This window comes from Bos taurus, chromosome 2 (genome assembly GCF_002263795.3).
Source record: "Bos taurus isolate L1 Dominette 01449 registration number 42190680 breed Hereford chromosome 2, ARS-UCD2.0, whole genome shotgun sequence".
Lineage (NCBI taxonomy): Eukaryota > Metazoa > Chordata > Mammalia > Artiodactyla > Bovidae > Bos > Bos taurus.
The window spans coordinates 133,922,166-133,938,070 of NC_037329.1; the positions used below are offsets into that span (position 1 = coordinate 133,922,166).

The 15,905-nt window shown below is 56.1% G+C and overlaps 1 protein-coding gene across 1 annotated transcript; it reads right to left on the reverse strand.

Moving 5' to 3' along the window:
- Positions 1-518: 518 nt before the first annotated feature.
- On the reverse strand, positions 519-11,535 carry LOC107131874 (paired box protein Pax-7-like). The gene is made up of 2 exons (XM_024978986.2): positions 11,234-11,535; positions 519-4,421 (listed from the first exon to the last, which is right to left on the reverse strand). The coding sequence occupies exons 1-2, from the start codon at positions 11,475-11,477 to the stop codon at positions 4,306-4,308; spliced, it is 360 nt and encodes a 119-aa protein (XP_024834754.2). The 5' UTR covers positions 11,478-11,535; the 3' UTR covers positions 519-4,305.
- Between the last annotated feature and the right edge of the window lie 4,370 nt (positions 11,536-15,905).

The following is a 15,905-nucleotide window of genomic DNA, read 5'->3' on the forward strand; positions in this document are numbered from 1 at the left end:
CTTGAATCGTCCTGAAACCATTACCCCTGCCTCAGTCCCCCGTGGAAAAATCGCCTTCCACGAAATCAGTCTCTGGTGCCAAAACGGTTGGGGACCACTGCCCTCAAGGATTTCTCTTGGAGGCTCTGCAATAATTCAACTGCCCCCAACTCTCTCATATCAGGCTCTGCTTGAAAGACAATAAGTAAACTTGTGAGCTCTCTGCCACCTTGCAAATTCTGTATATTGATACAAGGAGAGACCACAGAGGGTTCTATGTTTAGTGGCGGGAAAATCCTGGTGAAGAGAACTGAGGTTTCCACTGAACAAACGTCCACTGAACAAACATTGACGAGGCTTCTGCTACGTGTCCAGCATCTGCTTAGCACTGGGAGACCTGGCGGGGCGCGAGAGAAATGGAGTTCCTACCCCTCAACACACACTCTCTAGGTTAGGTCAAAGGTCTTCTTGACTGCCCCTCGGTCCCTTTTAAGGGCCTTCGCACATGGAGATCAATTGAGTACACGGAACCCTGGAGATGCTTTTAATTTCTTTTTAATGTATATGTAACAGTTACGCCTGAGTTACAGAGGAAGCGCTTACAAGCAGGTAGTTAAAGCAAATGCCAGTTTCTCTTTCTAGTCTACTACTCCATATAGCTGAATAAATTATGGTGCGATTATACTTAAGCACACGCCTTCGTGCCCACGCGGACACCCCACTCACACTCTCATGCACACACACTCGCTCCCACATGGAGGAAAATGGCTGTGAGTCAAACACGGAAGCAACCAAGTTGCCGTTCCTAGGAAGAAGGAATGATGGCGAGTGCTACGCGGATAGTTCCCAGGCTGGGATTGGCCTTATCGATATGCAGATGTCTCTGACAATTGAAGGCGGCGGCTGGAGGACCCCATTTGGCCTCGGCTGTGGTGCCTCTGCGGGAGGGGAAGGAGAAGGTCAGTCGGCCTCAAAAAGCATCCAGCAGTGCGGGGCACGTTGGGGGGCCTGAGGAGAGTATCAACCCGAGAGAGGCCCCAGAGCGTCGTGTCTTTCTCGGGCCATCGTGGGGTTTCCCAGGCTCCTGGATCCTCATCTCTGAACGCACTGCCCGCTCCAGATCCAACAACACAGGATTTCGGTGGAGTGATCAGAGTCATGCATCTGCCTTGTTCTCAGGCCACCACCAGATGGAAAATCTGACCTTCTCGTTTTCCTTCTGGGCAAACCTCTCTCTCGATTATTCTCTCCTTCTCTTTCGTTCCCCGCCCCCACCACCATCTCTCCCCTCCTTCACGTTCCTCTGGCAAAAGAATGGCAAATGTAAATCAAGGAAAACATACGAGTAAAAAATAAAACATAGCTTGGTTCTTACACATCACTTTTTTTTTCATAGCAAGATAGAAAGACCAAGTGAAAAACAAAGCAATAAAAATGAAAAAACCCAGCAGAGCCCGGAATGTATAATTTGAAACACACGATATGCAGATATATCCCTACAGATGGTCCCTGGCGCTAGCACGACACGCACTGTGGGGGGTTTTCGGTCCTTTTTTTTTTTTGTATTTATATATATATTTATAAAACTTCCTATAAACGAACAGCACATCACCACGTTTCCAACTAATGTACAATGAGTTCAGAAGAGGGGCCCCCATAGGTAGGACCAACAGCTACTTGTGAGAAGTTGGAGGAAGCATGTTTTATTTCGCTATGGACTCTATTTACAGGGCTGGAGCGGGATCGTTCCTGGGCCAGCCTCGCCACTGGGATTCAGACCTTCTTTCTCAGCCTGTGGCCAACCCTCAAGAGTTGGAAGCTTTTATAATTCTCATCCAGTATCATCTTGTTGGTGAAGCTGCAAGCTGCCACCACCAGACGGAATTTTACAGACTGAGTTGGGTACACACGTTAATGCTCTAGGTTTTAGGAAAAACCTGTTAGGGTCAGGGTTTCTTTCTGAGGAGGGTGGGGCCGCTGGGGGAATAAGTCCCACTTTCTACCAAGATGGTCGCCTGGGAGAACTCCAGAGAAGACAGACTTAAGGAGAAGTCATTTGCTTCACACCCATTTTGCCATCGGAGGCAGATTATTTGGGATTGGTCCTAGCATTGGAATGTCACTTCCAGGGGTGGGGGGAGCTGGGTGGTTTTGAGGTCACCAGCCTGAGATCCCTACTGCTCCCGGAAAACCCAGGGTATAAGGAGATGCAGCGGAGGGCTGAGACCGGCTTCCAGAGGGAAAGACTGACCATTCAAGGAATGTGGATGAAGACTGTAGTTCAGCTTAAGGAAGAACTGCTTCCTGGCTGTGATAGCTACAAAAACACGGACCGGGTCGCCAACAGACAACACACATCCTTCCTTTTTGTCCAGAGCTTAAAGAGCCCAGAGTCTCCTGCCTTGGATGCTCCCGTTGAAACTCTGGCTGACCTTGATGGGCCACACGTGTCTGGGTGTCCACTGCTACTAAAGAGTCTGTTTGTCCCCAGTTAGTCATAGGCTCCTTGAAAACCAGAGATACAGGCCGCATTGGTCATGGTCCAGGACAGGCCTGAGATACTGAGTCTGAAGACGGGAAGTAGGTGAGAGCGTTTGTCACAGAGGTGATGTCCATTCAGGGAACTGTCCTAGTATCTTGCTAACCCGGCTCCCCAGAAGGGAGGAGCTCAGGTTGATTCCCAAAGCGGCAGCCTTTCCCTCTGGGAATGTCCTGTGAGCTGAGGGCGAGGCGTGAGTTGAGCAAAGAGGTGGTGCCAGGTGCCCAGGAGGGGCCAAGCAATTTGGTCCGGTCTATGCAGATTCGGTGCTGTGTCTCCCGTCTCAAGTGCTTTGACCCAGCAGGACTTGATGCAGGTGATCCACGCGTAGATTACAATGATGGAGATGAATATAATTTTGATCAAGGGTAAAGGGAAGAGTTAGAAGGGAGGCCGTAGTCAGGGGCCTGAGCCACTCCCCAAAGGTCTCAACGTGTAAAGAGAAGGCAGTTGGGGAGAGCCGCTGGAGTGGCTGTGGAAGATGACCTTGCCCTCTTCTCCAGAACCTTTGGTGCCCCTCTCTGCCCAGGGGCCGCGGCTCAAAGACTGACCACATCTCCACGCCCTCAGCTGAGAACAGGTCAACACTGAAAGATGCCAGTCTGGGTGGGACAGGGACATGCCCCTCCCACCCCCCAAATGCCAAAGGGACTCTGTGGTCTTGTCTGTGGGGCAAGCAGTCCCTGATGGTCCAAGAACCATTTTCTAGAGCAGATGGAGGCGCCCTTCCTAGAGGGCAGGGCATTCAGGGGATGGGCCCAGGTCTCTGAAGGAGGCTTTGTGAGAAATCGATGCTCCATGGGGTGTGGACTTGAAGGCAGACCGCTGAAGCCTTTGGCAACAAAGGTTTGCCGCCCACAAGCAGAGCAACCCCAGTTATGAGACCCTCCTCTGAGCCTGCCTCATCGCTCACGTGTTCTCAAGACTTGGTCTCCTCCCTGTGCCATCTGATTCAGCAAATGAGGAAACTGGAGGGTCTGTGTGCTCCCCAGACCCCACCCAGGGTGGGCAAGGTTGGAACTGGGGCTTCAGTGTTAAAGCCTAAAGCTGCTTCCGAATACCCGGCCTGGGTCCTGGTACCCTGGACCAGCCCACTGCCAACAAGCCCCACCCATGTGGCCCTGCCCCCTTGGCTAAGCTTCTTCCTGGTCCTCCCAGTCCCCTTGCTTGGGCTAGATTTCCCCCCTCCACCCAGCAGAGGTGTGTGGAGAAGTCCTGAAGTCCTCAGAATTCGTGGGTGATTCCTGGAAGCAGCCCAGGGCCAAGGTCCCCCCTCCTTTGCTAAGGAGGATGAGCTGTGGTTCAGGCCCTGAGCCAGAGACCCACCAGGAGGGCTGGCTCCCGGCACTGCCACCAAGATCAGCCCCGTGGGCTCCATGTCTGACCAGGGGACCCACTGGCACTGGGGTCAAAGGGCTCCTGGACCTCATCCCAGACAGCGTTCTCCTTTGGTTGCCCCAGGAGCTCTGTTCAGGGTGAGCTGTGGTCTCTGGGTCTGAGATGACAGAGGCCACGTCAGAATTTGGCTGGGGCAAGACGGCAGGTTACCAGAGACCCTCCAGTGGGGAGAGTGAAGAGGCAGACTCCACGGGGGTCACTCCAGGTCCCTAACCACAGAGGAACGGTGGGCAGGCTGCCTGTCTCCAGAGGGCTGGGCACAAGAAGGGAATGGGCTCCCTCCCTGGCCTCCAGGGACCCCAGGGCGATGGAGGGACTGAGGATGGGAGGCTCAGGGATCAGTAAGGGTTAGGCTGGGACTCAGGCTGGGGCAAGTCGCCCCAGGGGCCCTAGTAAGCTTGGCCAGTTTCCACAGGCAGGAGTCCCAGCACAGCCGAGTGCTCCCCGAGCTTCATGCGACGCTGTGTGGACAGGCTCACATTTTTGGCCAGGTAATCAACAGCAGCTGGGGAAAAAAAGAGAGACTCCTAGAAATTGACGTTCTTTTTGCCTGTTAATTCAATCTGTTCTACATCTATTCATCCACCCATCCATCCACTTATCAATTCATCCATTCGTCCTTCTCTGCATCTACCCATCTCTTCTTCCATCCGTCCATCCACAACCATATCTTTATCCATCTATCTGTTGTCCATCTATTTATCATCAATCTGCCCATCCACTTTTGATCTGTTTATCCACCTGTTCATCCATCCACCCACCTATCCATCAATTTCTCATAAGACTCTTTCTCTCACTTCCTTTGCAATCATTCAGCAAATATTTGCTTACCACATTGTTTCCCCAGCTCCCCTATGGGCTCTGTAGGAAAGTACCTAGGGTATCCCATTGTCTAGTGAAGAACTGTCCCTTTCCCCAACACGCCTCTACGCATCCCTGTTCTGAGGCACGTCCAGTGAGTCCCCTGGGGTCCAGGTAGGAGTAGGGGCAAGGTCCTTCTGCCTCTTCTGGACCCTAAGCCCAGCTCACGGCTGAGGCAAAGCAAGACCTCGTACTCAAAAATGAAGGGAGCTTTTGCCAGGGAGCTGAGGGGTCCCTGCAGGAGGAAGGGCCGGGAGCCTGTGATGCAGGGAAATGAGACCTGCAGCCCTGCCAGTTCTGGTCACCCAGAGAGGGATGAGAGTCTGAGGGCGTACATTCATGTGTGTGTGAACAGTGGGAACAAGACTCTCCACGACGGAGCGATGGACACGAGCAACACTTGCACTTGTATGTGTGCACAGACGTGGGTGAGTTGTGTGCACCTGCGTGAGGTGAACGGTGGGAACACAGGAAACTGCACAGGTGAGTCCCACCTCAGCCAGGCTCGCGCATCAGGTGTGTGCAGGTAGGCCCATTTGAGTTCTGGGCCGACTCTCCTCATTGTGCCTGCCTGGGGCTGCAGCAGAAACCATCCTGGACCAGACGATTTGCCTGGCATGTGACCGAGGCCCCTTGAGGCACAGAAAGGCTGCCTCCCAAGCCAGAATTTGCAGCTCTGGCTGATCCTACCTTCTGGGACCCCTCCGATCTGGAGGTGAGAGGAAGCTGGAGAGAGGGCTCTCCCTTCACTGTCCCGTGCCCACTGACGGACCCGGTAACACTCTCCATGCCTTCCCAGAGTTGGGGGGCCCCTGCCTAGGGTGGGTGGGTGGAGCCGGGAGGTGACGGCGTGGCCGGAGGGCAAATAGGGAGCTGAGGTGGGCTGTATCAGTAACTGAGTTCCAGGAGGCCCTACTGCCTGGGGGCTCAAATGCCCTACGTTCAAACTCTGCACCTGCCGACGCTCCGTGTGTGATCTGGGGACACGCCATCTCCCCTTTCCAAGCCTCAGTTCCCTTGTAAGGTGATACGAGCACCTGGGTTGGAGGGTTATTGTGATTAGATGAGAAAACGTATATGCAGCGGTCAGTCGGCACCACGCCTGGCGCACAGGGAGTGGGATGGATGAGGGCTCCTGGGGCTGGGGCGCAGTAAGCAGGCATGCCCTTTGATGGGGAAAAGAAGGAAAGGGACGGTGAACTGGGCAACCCAGGCTCCTGACTGCCTCCTGCTCACGTGGCTTTGGGCAAAACACTCTGTCTCTCCAGCCCTGCTTCCTTGTCTGTAAAATGGGGAGGACAAATTCCAGCCTCCTCGAGGGCTGTTTTAAGGACCAAATGAGACAATGAGGTTTAAGATGCCTGGCACAGGGGCTCCGGGCACGGCTCCCTGGGTTCCTGAAGGATATACGCATGCCCTGGGCCTTACTGGAGGCCTGGACTCGGCGTCCCTCAGCTTCCCAGGCTGAGCCCCCAGGGGCTGCCTCTAGGGTTCCTCAGCCTCCAGGCTCCTAGCTGGTGGGGCAGAGTGGTGGTGCCCCATCTTACCCTTGTCCAGGGTCCAGCCCTTACTCTGGGGGAGGGTGAGAAAACCTCCCGTCTCTGGTCTCAGGGGGCCCCGGCAGCTGTGACCACACCGTCTCTACTAGTGGGGTCTGTCTTACCTGGGTTCCGGGTCTCGCCCAAGAGGAGGCCACGTTGTCAGAGTGGTAACAGGAAGTAGGGGCAGGAAAGAGCTGACGTTTCCCCGGAGCTGACTCTATGCCAGTCCCACTCTAAGCACTTGACATGCATCATCTCACTCAAGTCCCCCAATACCTCTGTGAGGCTGGGATTATCACCATCCCCATTTCACGGATGACAAACCGAGGCCCTGCCCTGAGAGGTTGCATAACTTGAAAGATCCCAGCATTCCTAAATTGTGGGGCCATAATTCAAATGCAGGCAGTCTGATGCTAGCTGCTAACCACCCCTGCCAGCTCCATCCCTGGTCCCCACACAGCACTTGAGAATGGATGGAACTCCCTACAACCCGAAGCCTGGAATGGCCCCATTTTCTACTCCAGGCAAGGTAAGGGACTTGTCTAAGGGCCAGCTCTTCCTGCAAGAGTGGCAGAAAGGTCTGGCTTTGAATAACAACGATGGGAACTGCTAAGTGCCAGGCAGACAATATCTCATCTAATTCTTTCAACTGCCCCATGCTTTAGGCTACAGTTGTTCCCATTTTACAGATGTGGAGACTGAGGTTCAGGAAGAGCCACCGGCCCAGAGGCACATGTGAGCTGGAGGTGCCTGAATTTACTCTGCTTGTGCCTCTGGTCACTCTGTCTCTTCCTCTTTAGCCTCTCCCTGTCACCAGCCATGGCCCTGCACGCTGTAGGGACTTCCCCAGGCCCTGTTGTCAAGACGACCAAGGAAACACCAAGAAACACCAAACTTTACTGACGACTCAGCCAGCTTCAAGGGCACCCGTCATCCCTCAGAGCCTGCCTCTCCCTGGGGTGGGGCCGGGGTCCAGCGAGGGCAGGGCTGTGACATTTCTCATTACAGCCTGTCAGTGGCCCTTCCTGTCCCTCTGTCTCTCCGAGCCTCCCCTCCTCTGCCTCGTGCCCGAGCCTGGGCTCTCGATGTCTCAAATTAGATTAATCAGGAGTTGGCAGGAGAGGTGGTGGCGATGCCAACCAGTAAACAAATCTCAGCCGTCAGCGTCTCGTCAGCCAGCAGCCCCAGAGGAGGACCCTTCTAGACACAAATTCTTATTAGACTTGTCAGATCTATTAAAATTCTTTTCACACTTCTGCGTTCTATCAGCCCCATCATTAGTACGGCCCTGGCCTCTGGGAACACCAGGGCCATATTAATCTGCTATGCGCCCTGTCCCTGCCCCCCTACCCCCACCCCATTTAGGGACGGGGAGAGACAGACGGATGGATGGATGGCGGCAGGGAGCAGGCGGGGACGGTGTGATGGTGTCCCTGGGAAGATGAGAGGACCAAGGCGAGGAGGTGGACTCTCCTGCTTTAGGGTTTGGTCCACCTGACCCAGGCACACTCAAAAGCGATGCTCTCCACGGTCAAAGGGGTGGCCCTGTGTGCCTGGATAGATACTGTTTGGTGGTCCCAGCCAAACTCCCTGGGATCCCCTTCCTCATCTGCCCAGAGGGAATAACCCAGGACCCTGCACCAGGTGGCGGTGAGGATGGGGTACCAGACCCACAGTAGATGCTCAAGAAATGATCACTTCTCCTTCCTTTGCAGACGTGCGTGTTGTAACGTGATACCCTGGAGCCATTATAGACACAGAGTAGTGAATACTCACAGAGAAATAAATCTCTGTCCACGCACAGATGAGTGTGAGCTTGTGAACAGGACTCCACACCAGGGCTAGTGTGCATCATTCCTCAACATCTTGCACGAGTTTGTGGTTTGACTCAAAGAGAACTAGGTTTGAAGTTAGGAGACTCCACTTTCTGTGGGACCACGGGGAAAGCTCCCAGCCTCTCTGAGCCTTAGCTTTTGCATCTGTAACCTGAGGACAAATAACCTGGGGTTTTTGAGGATTACACGAAATGAAGAACATGCATTTCACCCAGCGCCCAGTGGGCTAACTCACGCACAGGACAGGTGTGGGTAGACAGCAGGTGGCCCTGGGCATACACAGCATGGCTTAGAGCATGAGGATGTCACACATGGACTGTGGTGAATTCAGCTGCCCGTGGACAGGGGGAGGCGGTCAGTGGGAATCCCACGTGTGTCCCTGGGCTGTCCCAGGATGTCACAGCCGAGGGGGATGGTACCATAGGAAAACATCAAGACAATGGAATCGAATCCCTGGGCCCCCATTTCACAGATGGCAAAACTGAGGCTCAGAGAGGCGGGTAACTTGCCCACATCAGGGTGGTGGAGGGACAGATTCTCCCTCAGTCCTCTCCTAGTGTGCCCCAGGAGCCTCTGTGGGCTGGGTGGAGGAGAGTGGGGTCCGAGCTGGGGTACCCCCGGGGAAGGGCTGGAGGAGGTGGCCCAGGAGGAGCTCTGAGCAGCCCCTGGCGGAGCCAAGGGAGGCAGGGTGGGGCTGGAGGGGGATGACTGGGGGGCGGAGCTGGAGGTCGGAAGGGTGAGGGGGTGTGGGGGGTGAGGAGCGGGCAGGGAGGAAACCCCGGCCAGCTCTTCCCCAGCGAAGGGGAACAAAACTCCCTTCTCGCCCCCCGGGGCCCTTTCCCTTTTGATCCCCCCTCCCTCGTGGCCCCCATGCTGACTTCGGGGTTAATTTTATTTCCGAGTTGGGCAGGCGCCCCTGGAGGCAGGCACGGGCTCCGGGTGTGACTAACGCCCGCCCCGGGCCGGGGCCATGGCTGCCGCTGGAGCCACGCTGAACTCTTTATCAAGAGCATGTGTGGCCTGCTCCGTGCTCGGGAATGCAGGCCGGGCACAGGGTCACCCTGGCCCCTCTGGAGACACCGCCCTGCCCGCGCGCACACCCAGTTCTCAGACTCGCAGGCACACACACACACACAGACACAATTATACACGCCTCGTGAGTTCACACCCAGATGCACACCTGGATACCAGTACACACAACCACACCTGTACCCACGCTCAAGCGTACCCATACCTGTAAGTACACTCTGCACACACACGGACTCCAAATACACACGCTCATTCCAGCATACGCACATGGCAAACGCATGCATACACATGTACACACAGCCACGCATAGTCCATATTTACACACATGCACGCATACATCCACACAGCACAGCAGGGCAAACTCACAGGCGCCCACACACACGGAGCCACATGAACACGCCTGAACGCACATCTCAACACACATGCGTATGTTATGGCCACATATACTCACACGACCAAATGTGTACACGTGTTCACATATAAACCCACGTGCACACAATATGCTCATTTACACTCACACATGTAAATCGTCGTGTGCACAGATACACTGTGTCACTCACACATTCATGGATCCACATGCGTACGCATGCTCACCTAGACACAGAATGTGTGCACTAACACGGGTGTGCCAAAACACACACACACACACACACACCGCCCGCAAGGTACTCCTGACACGCTCACTCACGCTCACCTAGACACATGTACGTGAACACACGCATCCACAGGGAGGAGGCCATGAACACAGCCGGGAGGTGAGGCCGGCACAGCTGGCCCGCATTTAGCCGTGGAGACGAGGCTGTGTGGGGGGTGGGGGCGGGGGTGGGGTCAGGAAGCAGAGGTCAGGGGCCAGGCGGGGCTGCGCAGGGACACAGAGGGCCCTGGGCCGGGAGGTCACACCCTGCTGCCACACGCCCTTCTGATGAGTTTGACACCAGCAGGTGACGCCTTTGCCGGGGGCCGGGCGGGGGCCGCATGACCTCAGCCCCCCCAACCCCGGCCGTCGGGACTGGCTCCGCGGCCGCCCTGTCCACCTGGCAGCTGGAGGCGGCGGCCCAGTCTAAGGGCCCGCCGTCTCTGCTCAACCAGAGGCCAAGAGCGTGGCGCTCGGGGTGGGCACCAGAGACCACCTCACGGTCTGCGGAGACCAAAGCTGGGGTGGGCTGGGGGAGAGAACTCGAGACACGGCTCTGCCCTGGGGGGCGAGGGAGAAGGAGAAAGGGGCAGGGTCTGTCCCCTGGCTCCCCAGCGCTCGGCATGTGCCTGGCGCAAGCGGGGAGCTGCAGGTCACCTTCCGATCTGATTTCCTCTTAGATTTAAAACCTGTAATTTGCTTTAATTTAGTGGTTGGGAAGATCCCTTGGAGAAGGCAATGCCTACCCACTCCAGTAGTCCTGCCTGGAGAATTCCACGGACAGACGAGCCTGGCGGGCCACCGTCCCTGAGTCTCGAAGACTCGGACACGACTGAGCGACTATCACAATCACATTCACAGCGACTGAGAAATTTTTCAAAATATTCGGAACAACTTGAGTGTGTAAATCTACTTCCTCCAGTTGTAAATTTCATGAAACAAAGGCAGATCTCATAGCTCCAGTGAAAACTTAGTAACTGAAGGGAAACGGTCTGGATTTCAAAAACAGTCTATGAAAAAAATGTGAAAAAGTCTTCGTCATCATGACATGTGGATTACGTATCGGAATGATAATCTTTTTTAGATATACCGGGTCACCTAAAAAATGTTAGTAAAAATCATTCCTCTTGTAAAAGGGGGCTAGGAGGAAATTTTAAATGGTACCGGTGGCTCGTATTATGTTCCTACGGGACAGCCAGGCTCCAAGACAAGAGGAGCGTGCGTGCAGGGGTCCAGGGCTGTATCATGTCAGGACAGCAGTTCTGCCTTTCTGGACCTCAGTTTCCTCACCTGTGTAATGGGCACCCCCACCCAACACCCCCTCACAGTTTTCTACAAGTAAGTGGGAGGTCCTTGTGGGGGGGTGCGGTGCTGGGACAGGGAGGGGAGGAGGGCGCCCGGGGCGCCAGGCACTCACTCTGGCCGTACTGGCCGTACTGGTAGCCAGCCACGGGGTCCACGCTGTAGCCGGTGGTGCTGTAGGTGGGCGGACAGTACGACTGCGAGGTGGGCAGGCTGTCTCCCGGCTTGATGGGGTCCGCCCGCTGGCTGCAGCTGGCCGAGATGGAGGTGGCGGAGTCCAGGCCGCCGTGCAGCGGCGAGATGGAGAAGTCGGCCTGGGGCTGCGGCGGCACCGCGCTGGGGTTGCTCAGAATGCTCATCACCTGCGGGGGGAGAGTGTCAGGGTGGGCAGGGCGAGCGGGGCCCCCGCAGGGGCAAGCAGGGAGCAGGGTCGATGCCAGGCTGGCCTTGAACGGCCTTCGCCGGACTGTCTCCCTTGAGGGCCCTGCAGCCTTGCGATCCTCCGTTTACCTGGCTTGCTTGCCTTTGTGGGAAGATGGTTAGGGGTTTGTCTGGTTAAATTCCGCCCCGGGAGCGTCCCTGCACTGAGAGCTTTGGGGGCAGGGCAGGCCCAGTTCCCTTCTCTGTTCCCGGGCCCTGAGGGGCACCTTGTGCCTGTCTGAATGAATACACATGTGCATGAATGAATGAATGGACCAGCTAATTATGTCTCTTCCATCGGACAGGGAGCTCCCCCAGGAACTGCGTCTCCCCATCAGCCTGGGACGCCCCCATCTTCCAACACAAGGGTTCAAGGCTCTGCATCTGTCAGCGTCACCCCCAGTCCCGTGCTACGCCCACTGCACTCTTGACTTGGAACCTGTGCCCCTACACGGCCGGTGCTTCCAAGTGCTTCAGATGTCTGTGACCATCACCCCCTTCTCTGCTTGGCACGGTTTGGCAGACAGGAAGTCACTATCGGTGATGGCAAGCCCAGTTCGCGCGGTGAGGCTTGTCTCTAGAAACTCAGCTGAAAGAACCTGGTGTGGGTTCATTGGTGTGCTCACTTATTCATTCAACAAACACAGACGGATGATGACTATGGCTCCAAGCCTCAGGCCAGGCCCCAGGTTTTCAGAGAAGGAAGAGCCCTGGTTCCTGACCTCGGCCCAGGGAGAGGGTTTGGGTCTGCGGGGGTGGGTGGTGTAAGTAGTGTCAGACCATCAGGATCTGGAGTGACGAGGGACATGACAGGGGGCTGTGGGTACCCGCAGGAGGGCACTCGGGCATCCCGGGGTCCAGCTCTTGGAGAGAGGGTAGTAAAGGCAGCAGGGGAGGGGAGGGGAGGGGCCAGGGTGACCTGGCCAATCCAGAGAGGAGAGGAGGGGAGGGAGAAGCAGTCCCTGTGGACCTGACCTGCCGGGGGACCCTGGTGACCTCCTGGTAACGCCACCTTTTATGGGAGGGAGACCCCAGGCCCAGGCGAGGTCCGCCTTGCTGACAGCCTGCCCTGCATGGAGCCAAAGGGGCACACTGGCACCCATGCTGGGCACACGGTGTGCTCTCTGATGCGCCCACCCGCCCCCTGGGGAGAAAGCAGACTTTGCACGTTGGAGCGCTGAGCTTTCGGCCGACTGGACACCTTGTGAAAACTTCACCTTCCCGGGTCTGACTCATCCCTGCTCCAGACAGGAGGCACCGATGTGGAATCCTCAGGCCAGGGCCAGATGCTGAGCTCCTCCACATGTGAACCTTTAACCCCTACGACCACCTCTATCCTCAGAGCGGGGCCGGCAGGCCGGGACGTGCTCAGGCATCAGCGGCCCCAGGTCCTCTGATCCTCCTTCTCTTTCCCTCCTCTTAGCAACAGACTCGGCGTGACTCTGCCAGTGCAGAGCCCTCCAGAGACGTGTGGGGCGGAGTCATGACGCCCATTTCTCAGATGAAGAGACCGAGGCCCACCCAGAGGTGCGTCTTCCCCAGATCTCACAGCGGGTGTGCCAGGGCTTGACCCCTCTAGCCTGATGATGTCAAGTCTGACTCTCAAGGATGGGTTTTAGACACGTGACCATGATAGAGGTTCTCACTCCAGATGGGGGTTCCCTGGGGGTGTGGGGTGGGATCCCAGGCCCGCAGGGGGCCTGGCTCCTCAAGAATACCACGAGCACAGCCTCCCCTGACTCTTCCTGCAATGCACCCAGCGTGCACCTCTCAGCCTTTCTCTCAACCCCTCTGTCCTTTCCTCACCCCACCCCCAGAGCTGAAGTCAAGGGCACCAGGCCTACTGGGGCTGGACTTTGTCTCCACCGCAGCTGGTGAAGTTTGGGTGGGACTTTGCACGGTGCCAGCCCAATGAGATGGCAGAAACACAGGTGGAGCTGGGTTTGTTCTTTCCTGACTGTTGCGGTGGGGTCCTGGGCCTGAGGAGTTTGCTGGGTGTGTGTGTTTGGTGGGTCTGTGGGGCCGGGGGCACTCAGGAGGCTGACACTGCCCTGGGGTTAGGAGACCTGATTCATTGCTAACACTGCTCCTCCTTCAAGGAGCCCTGGCCCCAAGAACAAACTTAGAGGCTCAGGGAAAACACACAGCTCCCATTTCTCTTTCTTTGAAAGGATCGTTGTGGGGTGGGAAGCCTCTCATGAGGGTTTGTCAGTTCTGATGAGCCTCTGGTATAATCCTTCTCTTTACATACCACCAAGATGCCAGGCCCAGCAAGGATGGGATGGAGGAGACAAGTGGGGAGGTATTTGGGGAGAGGAGAAGGATGTTTTGGAGGACAGGCTGGAAGGTGTGCCTAGATCCATACTCATCCTGCAAGGCAACAGCCGCCCAACAAATCTGACCACGTTGCTCAAGAATTACCCGTGGCTCTTTGGAACCTCCCAGATGAACAGGGCGAAGCTCCGTGGGACTGGACCTCCACTTGCCTGTCCCAAATCCCTGCCTCCTTCCTACCTTGCACTTTCTGTCCCAGCTGTCCCAAACCACATAGTGTTTCCTAAAGACATCCTTCCTTCATTCATAAGACACTTCACAGAGCGTTATTATATGCCAGGCGGGAGACAGGGCTCAGCTGTGAGCTCTCTGAGGGCAGAATGAAATTGTGTTTCATCCATCACTGCAGCCCCGGTGGCTACACTGTACCCCCTGCAAACTATAAGCTCAGAAAACCCTGTCAAATACATGCATGTTCACTTAACAAATATTTATTGAGCACCTAATATGTGCCAGACACTGTACCAGGCATTGAAATTCAGGAATGAAGAGTAACAGCTCCATGACCTTCAGGAGCTGCCAGTCAGTCAATTGTAGGAAGATGAAAACAGATAATATAATTTCCAATACTGATAAGTGCTATGGAAGAAAAAATATGTGGAGTAGTCAGGGAAGACCTCACTAGCAAGACCAGAAAGAATCAGCCAGGGGAAGAAAGAACAGAGAGTTGTCCAGGCAGAAGAGCCAGCAAGTGCAAAGGCTGGAACACGCCTAGCAGGTCTGAGACACAGCAAGAAGGTCGATGCTAACCTTCCGGGAATGCTCTGTGAGAAGGGGTTCGTGTGGTGCCCAGTGGCTTGGGGGGGCTTGGACCCTGCGCCATTAACAGACAGCTCAGAATCTGCTCAGGCCCAGGGAGCTTTCCCTGTACTGGGATTTGTTCAGTGGGATTTGCCCTGCAACATCAAATCAGGTCCACATCTGGGCTGGGTGTGAATGGGGGGTGTGCAGCATCTGCTCGCTCTCTTACAGGGTGCCCGGAAGTCTGGGGATCAGAGGCCTTTGCCTGCGTCCAGCCTCCTGTCTCAAGGCATGCATGAGCGCTTCCAAACTGATGGGGTCAGACCCCTCTAAAGAGAGGTGGAGCGTGGAATGACTTCTCCGGCAAATGAGCTGTTTTACCCCCATTCTACAGATGGGGAAATCAAGGCACAGGGACGTGAAAAGGAGTGCCTGAGACTGCACCGCCAGGTCGTGGCAGACTGGGACTTGAACCCGTGTCTCCTCACCCCTCGCTGTGATCCCTCCCCACAGCAAGCTGAGCCAGAGAGCATGGGGAGAGAGGCCCACGGCAGCCCCGCAGGGCAGAGCTCCACAGGCCTACACGGCCCTCGCCAGTCTCGGGCGGCTGACAGACCCCCACGGGTCCCCCCTTCGCCCAGGGAAGCAGGAAGCGTTGGCCCACAGTTAGGGGCCCACCAGAGGTCTGGGGCCTGCAAACTTTTGAACTTGAGGAAGTCCTGATCTGATGCGGTCATCACCCCCCTCAAGAATGCCCTGGCCTCTCCCCCAGTGGGTTTTACCTTTTTCCCAGTGACCTTGCTTTCACTAATGTATTACTTCTTGGTACCTTACCGTTACTAACTCAAAATCAATACCGACCTCCACATCTGTAAGGTTTTATCTGAAGGCCGATCTCTGGGCTGTCCGTCAGGCTGAGTGACAGCCGTCCCTTCCTCCCCCACACCTGCCCCCCCCACCCCCGGCCCCTTGGTCTCCCTCTGCTCTCAATCAGTCCCAGCCTCCACCGGACTAAATCAATGAGGGGCCGGCCTCACCTCCCTGCACCCCCACCTTCCGCCCGCTGGGGAGAGGCTTGTAGGTTTTGGGGGGTGGGGGCCACGGGAACCCAGCAGCAGCCCCCCTTCCACATCCTTTGCTCACCGCCCCCTCCCTGGGGACCTGCCGGCACTCCCCTACTTTAAAAGAAGGGGATGGGAAAATGTAATTAATTCCCTCCGTTCCTGAGCTGGCCCTGAGGGCCTGGGACCGGGGAGGCTGAGCTGTGAGATCTGCACCCTCTGTGATAACCG